The sequence below is a fragment of the Chenopodium album genome, chromosome 4 (assembly GCF_948465745.1).
Source record: "Chenopodium album chromosome 4, dcCheAlbu1.1, whole genome shotgun sequence".
NCBI lineage: Eukaryota > Viridiplantae > Streptophyta > Magnoliopsida > Caryophyllales > Amaranthaceae > Chenopodium > Chenopodium album.
In genome coordinates this window covers 61,771,500-61,779,380 of record NC_137837.1, presented here as the reverse complement: position 1 = coordinate 61,779,380, position 7,881 = coordinate 61,771,500, and the positions used below count along the sequence as shown (strand labels likewise).

At 33.4% G+C, this 7,881-nt stretch overlaps 1 protein-coding gene across 1 annotated transcript; it reads left to right on the top strand.

Annotated features, from left to right (window-relative positions):
- The first annotated feature begins 3,856 nt into the window (after positions 1 to 3,856).
- Positions 3,857 to 7,161, top strand: LOC145627058 (1-aminocyclopropane-1-carboxylate oxidase homolog 1-like). The gene is made up of 3 exons (XM_081679462.1): positions 3,857 to 4,414; positions 6,256 to 6,580; positions 6,698 to 7,161. Exons 1-3 carry the CDS (start codon positions 3,873 to 3,875, stop codon positions 6,968 to 6,970), a joined length of 1,140 nt encoding a protein of 379 aa, XP_081535588.1. The 5' UTR covers positions 3,857 to 3,872; the 3' UTR covers positions 6,971 to 7,161.
- The last annotated feature ends 720 nt before the right edge of the window (positions 7,162 to 7,881 follow it).

Here is a 7,881-nt window from a genome sequence, read left to right as displayed (position 1 = left end):
AATGCAGAAGAGACAAAATAAATGGAAAACAAAGTTAAAAAAAAATAATGCCATTTAACATGGTAATAGTATTTTTCATGTTTCCCTAACAGTGATTTCACCAAATGCCATTGAGTTTTTATGAAAATTCACTAAATGCCATGAAGTTTTCACAAATTCACCAAATGCCATTGAACTTTGTAAAAATTCACTGGATGCCATTAAATACTAAGCCATTAATTAATAAGCCTTTAACTACGTTAGATATCACATGTGTCATGATATGATTGGTTCATTCTAATCATTTATATTAATTAACAAAAATTAACATTTTTTTCTTGATTTTCGTGAGAAAAATTGTTCAGATAAAGTTTTTGGGTTAATTTTGACCTTATGGATTCAAATTAAGCAGCAAAAACTTAACGTAAATACCCCTTTTTGTATGTCGAAAAATATCTCGATTAGTGTGTCGTTATTTTTTACCATGAAAATTGACCAGGCAAGGTTTTAAGGGTCATTTTGATCTTCCATGGGGTTGGATTAAGCTCGAAATTGGCAAAAAAACAACTAAATGCCCCGTTTTGTGTGTCGAGATCGTAATTTTTTTTACCGTAAAATTTGCAAAAAGAGGCATTTACGTAAATCATCGCCAAATATGAGCTTAAATTAGATTCTTCAAGGGTCAAAATGAACCCCAAAACCTTATTGGATTAATTTTCATAGTTGCAAAATAATGACACGATAATCGAGATATTTTTTGTTACACAATACGGGGCATTTACCCTTTTTTTTTTGTCTGAGCTTAATTATTTGAACTCGTTTCATATCGAAAAAAAAAATATTAGTTTTATTAATTATAAACCATATGATTGTAATAAACCATCATATTATGACACGTGTCATGATTTAATCTTAGGATTTTTTGACATTTTCTACCACCTAAAACACCTAGCTTCATATTTGCTACTGTTTTAATTTTTTTTTTTTTTTTTACTTTGCTACCACCCTAAACATAGTTTGTTAGAAATTACTACCCCATGCCTTACACCGTTACAATTTCCGTTAGTGGGGTCGTACCACCGTCTAGCCACCCCACTGCCACCCCTCCCCCTCCCTTCTGCCGGCGGCCGGCGCCCAAAATTACGGCCGATGCCGGCGACCCCACCCCCTCCCTTTCCCCCACCCACGAAGCCAACCCCCACCTCCCTTTCCCCCACCCACCAAAGCCAACCCCCACCGAATTCAGCCCCCCTCCCCGTTCCCTCCACCAACTCAGCCACCAATTCGCACCCACCCGCAACACCAACTCCGCCACCAATTTCGCAGACCCTCCTCAATTCGCAGCCACTAATTTGCACCCACCCGCAACACCATTAGGGTTAGGGGTGTCGGTTTTTTGGTGGGGGAAAAGGAGGGGTTAGATTCTGGTGGGGTAACGGGGAGGGGGGCTGATTTCGGTGGGGGCTGGCTTCGTGGGTGGTGGGGTTGGCTTCGTGAGTGAGGGATAGGGAGGAGGGTTGGCTTCGTGGGTGGGGAAAAGGGAGGGGGTGAGGTCGCCGGCGCCGATCGAATCTTTTGGCACCGGCAGGGGGGAGGGGTGGAAGTTGAGGGGAGGGGGTGGCAGTGGGGTGGCTGGTTTTTTTCTTTATTTTTTAATTTTTCTTTTTTTTAATAAACTTAACGGAAATCCTAACGGATTCCGTTAAGTGGTAATGATTTCTAACCAACTCTAATTTAGGTGGTAGCAAATTATTTATTTTTTTTTTTAAACGGTAGCAAATCAGAAGCGAGGCGTTTTAGGTGGTAGCAAATGTCAAAAAATCCTTCATCTTAATGACTAGAAACCTCCGTTAGTCATTAATGACATTTGGTGAATTTTTTATAAGCTTAGTTACATTTGGTGAATTTGTGAAAATTTCACGGCATTTGGCGAAAATTAAAAACTCAGTGAGATTTGGTAAAATTATTGTTTCCCTAAACTGAACAACATAAGCATGAAAGGAAAAAGAAAACCCAAAAAACATGACTTTTACGGTCATGGATGAAGATCACGAATAAACCCAAAAGGCATTAAACTTATTCTGAGGTGTTCTAAATTAAATCAAATGTTCTAATTTAGTACTCACATAGTCACATGTTCTAAACCATAAATTAGTTAAGTTTGAAGTTATAAATTTTAAATAACTTGTCCCAAAATTTTAAATAACTTGTTCCAAAATTTTAACTTATATGTTCTAAATTTTTAAACGTGTGTTCTAAGATTTTTAATTATATGTTCCAGATTTTAAAGCGTATGTTCTACTTTTTACTCATATGTTCTAAATTTTTACTCGCATTTTCTATATTTTATATTAGTTGTTCTAAATATTTATTCACATATTCATAATCTTAAATCAGATGTTCTTAATTTTACTCATATACTCTAAATTTCATAAAGCAAATTTTCTAAATTTTTAATCACTTGTTCTAAATTATGACTCATACAGATGTTCTAAATTATTACTCATATGTTCTAAATTTTAATTTAAGCCACATGCTCTAAATTTTAACTCGTATGTTCTAAATTTTTACTCACGTGTTCTAAATTTTAGATCAGTTCTCATATAAGTATGAATTCTCAAATATGGACCTATTCTCATCGGATCCCTCCCCTATCTATTTATATATATTTAACAAACTCGCATATAACACCGTGCCAATAAAAGTACGTGTTACATTTTAAAAAAATGAAGGGAGTATCTTGTTATCTAACTAAGTGTGTATGGCGTGAAGACTAACTTTTCACAACTCGAAACAAGAAATTTTTGTTTGTTTATTCTCTTGATATATTCACACATGATAAAGCAATGGCCTCATGTCTTTTGTGCAGTAGCTTATTAGCTGTCTATCTGATTATTTCTCATTTATGATATTCACATGGATAAGTAAGCTGATTACACTAGCTTAGTTGTTTATTGATTATTTCCAATAAATGATATTCACATTGATGATTAAGCTGATTACACTAGCTTAGCTGTCTATTTATTATTTTCAATAAATGAGATTCACATGGATAAGCAAGATGATTACACCACCTTAATTGTCTATTATTAATTATTTGATTATTTCCAATTAATGAGATTCACATGAATAATCAAGATGATTAACCCATGATTTCCTCATGCATATGGCCTATTGATAGTATATATATACATATAATGAATTATGCCTCTCATATTTTTCATCAACACTATAATAATTTGAAGCACAAAAAAAAAAAGAAATAAAAAATAAAAAGAAAAGCTTATTACACTAGCTTAGCTGTCTATTTATTATTTCAATAAAAGAGATTCACATAAATAAGCAAACTGATTACACCACCCTAATTGTCTATTAATTATTTGATTATTTCCAATTAATGAGATTCACATGAATAATCAAGTTGATTAACCCATGATATCCTTATGCATACGGGCTACCGGTAGTGTGTGTGTGTGTGTGTGCGCGCGCGCGCGCGCGCGTGCGTGCATATATACATATATTTACATATATACATATATGTAAATATATATTGCCTCTCATATTTTTCATCAACTCTACAACAATTTGAAGCACAAAAAAAAAAAGTTAATTACATTAGCTGTCTATTTATTATTTTAAATAAAAGAGATTCACATGGATTAGCAAGCTGACTGCACCACCTTAGCTGTCTATTGATTATTTCCAATTAATGAGATTCACATGAATAACCAAGTTGATTAACCCCTTATTTCCTCTTGCATACGGCCTCCGATAGTATATATACAAATAATGAATTATGCCTCTCATATTTTTCATCAACTCTACAATAATTTGAATCAAAAAAAAAAAAATCCTTTTAAAGTTAGTCTATCAAAGAAAGCTTTTAAGGTTAAATGGATACCCAAAATGCCTTCGATGAAACACAAAGTCGCCATGATCGATTTAATGAACTCAAGGCGTTTGATGAAGGAAAACTTGGGGTTAAAGGGCTTGTAGATGCTGGAATCAAAAAAATTCCTAGGATGTTTATCAGACCGCTTGAGGATCGTTTAAAAGATTTTGCTACATGTACTGACAATATTAGTGTGCCGATAATAGACTTAGCTAATTTTGGTGAAAATAAAGATCAGACTGCAGAGATTGCCAAGGAAATTATTAAGGCAGCAAAGGAATGGGGATTTTTTCAAGTGATTAACCATGGGATTTCTAAGGAATTGTTAGAAACGATGATTAATCGAAGTCGAATGTTTCACGAACAAGATGTTGAAACAAAGAAAATGTTCTATAGTCGTGATTTTCAATCAAAGCCTGTGTTTTTTATTAGCAACTATGACTTGTATCACTCAAATGCTGCAAATTGGAGGGACACTTTGTATGTTAACGCTCGACAAACTGGCGGTATTGTTGATCCTCAAGAGTTGCCTCCTATATGCAGGTATGTTGATTTTTGTCTCACATTACATACACTTGATTAAATTCCAAAATCGTATTATAAGATTAGTGTTACTATACTATGTACATAAAATGTATACTCCCTATGTGCCCTAATAAAATTTAATGTAACTAAACCTAGTGCATAAAGAAAAATCTCATTGTGCATTTATTCATTTTTAAGTACTTTTTAACAACCAAACTAGATGTTATCTTATTTTCTTTATTCAAATCTATTAATTATTATTATTGAACCATATTCGACCCATTAATCTGTAGATTATTTTATTTTATGTTTACATTAAAGAAATTTCAAAGTTTAACACACAAAAAAGAACATGAAATAGGTTTTTAACACCAAATCTTTCAAAAGTTATATTTTACCACCACAAAAAAAAATCCTAGAAATTGTTTTTCACCAGCACTTATCGAATTCCATCCAAGAATTCGCTAGTGGGCCATACTGCCCATTTGTCCACTTTCACTAAGGAATTGGTAAAAGAAATATATTAAAACCTAACACCCAGCCAGTCCCACCCTAGAGCCACCACCAACCCCTGCCATGGCCCGTCACTAACCTCCACCCCTGATGGTTGATACGCCCCTCCCTAGCCCCTACCATTGATATCTTCCCCTTCCCTTCCCCCACCTCAATCCCGGCCTAAAGCCTTTCCCCCACCCCAAACAACCACCCCTACTTTTCATCCACTTTCAAAACGGCCGATTTCGACCACCAAAATCAACCGTTTTAGGACTGCTTTGGTAAAAAATTGGTCATTATGAGGGAAGGGATCGAGAAAAGAGGGGTGGTTGCGGGGTGAGGAGAAATGGTTTAGAGTAGGTGTTGGGGTGGCGGATAAGGAAAAGGGTGGACTTTGATAATGTAAGAGGTAGAGGCCCGAGGGTAGGGTACCGGCAGAGGGCTAAGGGTGCGGAGGTGTTTTTAGGGTGGGGCTAGTTGGGGAATTAAGTTTTAGGTTTTAAATTTGTTTCTTCTTTGTTAGATCAATACCCTAACAAAACGTGGACACGATGGGCCCCACTTAACGAATTATTGGATGGAATCTGTTGAGTGGTGGTGAAAAACAATTTTTAAGATTTTTTTGGCGTAAAATACAACTTTTAAACGATTTGGTATTAAAAACCAATTTCATGCTTTTTTTAGGGTGTTTAAAGTAGTAATTAATTTGACTTTACAAATTAATGTAAAAAATGTATACTTTAATTGTTTCTTGTATTTATTTTTGTATTTAACAACTTTGTTTCTTTAGTTTATATGTGTTTTGATTCTATATAGTTGATAATTTTTTACTTAGGACACTAATCACGTAAGTTAATTTGACTCGGGTAAAGTCTTGTTTGATTTATCTCAACTTTTATTTTTCGAATTTAAAAGTTATAAAATTTGAATTTATATGTTGGCAAACATGCCTAAATGGAATGTTTCTACTAAAAATAAAATGTGGAAAACAATAATTATTTAAATTTTACTTTTTTAAAAGTTTGAAAATATAATGGTAAAAGCATGTAAGATAAAAATTTTGAACTTAAAATTAAATTTTCACTTGACTTTTGCAGCATATTCTAAAGTAATATTTGTTAAATAAAAAAACTACATGTGCACCCGGTAGATACAGATATAGATTCGAAAATTCCAGTTTGTGAATTTTGATGCGTATTGAAAAATAAAATTCCCTTTGAGTTTCTTCTCATCTAATTCAAACTTTTAATGCAAACTTAATCAATTTATAAGAGGGTACATATAAGCCATATGTCTCCCTTACAATTCAAATGGTCGATTTAAAATATTTACATATAATTTATATAATAAATTCTTTTTTGCAGGGATGTAATGTTAGAGTACATTAACCATATCCATAACCTTGGTGATCGCATACTTATGTTAATATCATTAGGTCTTAGACTTGAACCCGAATGTCTTGGGAATATCGCAAAATGTAATAAAAGTTGGGCCATAGTTAACAGCTATTACCCAGCATGTCCAGAGCCAGAATTGACTATGGGAATAGATGCTCATGTTGATACTACATTTGTCACAATACTCCTACAGGACAATATTGGTGGACTCCAGGTTCTTTATGAAAACAAATGGGTTAATATTGAGCCTGTTACTGGTGGTTTGATTGTTAACTTTGGAAAAATACTTCAGGTTTTTTTTTCATTACCTTATAAACTAAATTATTAAAATATCTAGTTCTTAATGTTTAATTTTGAGTTTTATATATTTGCGATATACTTCTTTTAACTCTTATCTTATATCTTACAGATGATAACTAATGATATAATAAAAGGTGCAAGTCACAGAGTAATTGCAAAAAAGGTGGGACCAAGGCAATCTATTGCATTCAATTTTAATGGTGTTTACTCATCTGAGAAGATACATGGTCCAATAAAAGAGCTAACATCAGAAGAAAATCCACCTATTTATAGGAAATTCTCAACCGAGGAACTCATCAAAAGCTTTTTATCTAAATCACTTAATGAGGTTGGAGACAATCTCGATGATTTTAAGCTTCAACATCATGGTGATGGCTTGTAATTATCTTAGGGGATGGATGTTACAAAATTGTGTTCAACTGCTACATAATAAACAAACTTTTATTATATTTGTGTAGCAATATATATGTTCCCATTTCACTTTTATGAAAAACCTTAATTTTGTTATTATATTTTTTATCTAAATGATTGTTACTATGTGATTTGTAGCATGCATGTGTGTTAGAAATAATAATATTTGTAACCCTTGTATACGTAATAGACGAAGTTGGTTACAAAAGTCCCATTTTTGTCAGTTACAAATGACGTTTTTTCTGCTAGTGAATACAGAGTTTAGTTTTTTTTTTATTTTTTTTTATTTCGTATCTAATTATACAAATGCTATTTGCCTATTTTCATGTGTATAAAAAGCATTGTGTTTTAAATGACAGTTTATGTAAACCAAAACCCACGAACGTAACAATTTTTATTTGAGAATGAAGCCGGAAGCTGAGCAAATACCAATGACAAAAAAATTTCAAAGAATCAATCCAAATAGAAAATAAAGCCCCAACTAGACATAACCACTCACCTTATTATCGACACAAAGAGTAACACAAAAATAAAAGGCAGCCACCCGGCCCGCCGACGATCACTAATCACTGACCATCTCTTATTGACTTAGGTAGAAATGTATACTCCCTCCGTTTTTTTTAAGTGACACAATTTGACCGACACGCAGTTTTAGGAGATTTTATTGACTGTAATAAAATAAGATGTTTGTGGGGTAGGTTGGAGGAGTGAGAAATGATATAATCTGTGGTTTATACACACGGGTGTACAGTGCTCATCGTACACCCAGATGAATAAAAAAAAAGGCGGAAAGAACATCTTGTGTTTCATAAAGAACATACATGTATTTGACAAAGAACATGTTTGTATTTGACAACAACATGCATAACCAAAGAACATAAA

What these genes read in the sequence shown, in the direction of transcription:
- LOC145627058 (XM_081679462.1), top strand. Translation starts at nt 3,873, where the DNA reads ATGGATACCCAAAATGCCTTCGATGAAACACAAAGTCGCCATGATCGA. An exon ending in GAGTTGCCTCCTATATGCAG is followed by an intron (nt 4,415 to 6,255) that starts GTATGTTGATTT and finishes TCTTTTTTGCAG; the next exon opens with GGATGTAATGTTAGAGTACA. An exon ending in ACTTTGGAAAAATACTTCAG is followed by an intron (nt 6,581 to 6,697) that starts GTTTTTTTTTCA and finishes TATATCTTACAG; the next exon opens with ATGATAACTAATGATATAAT.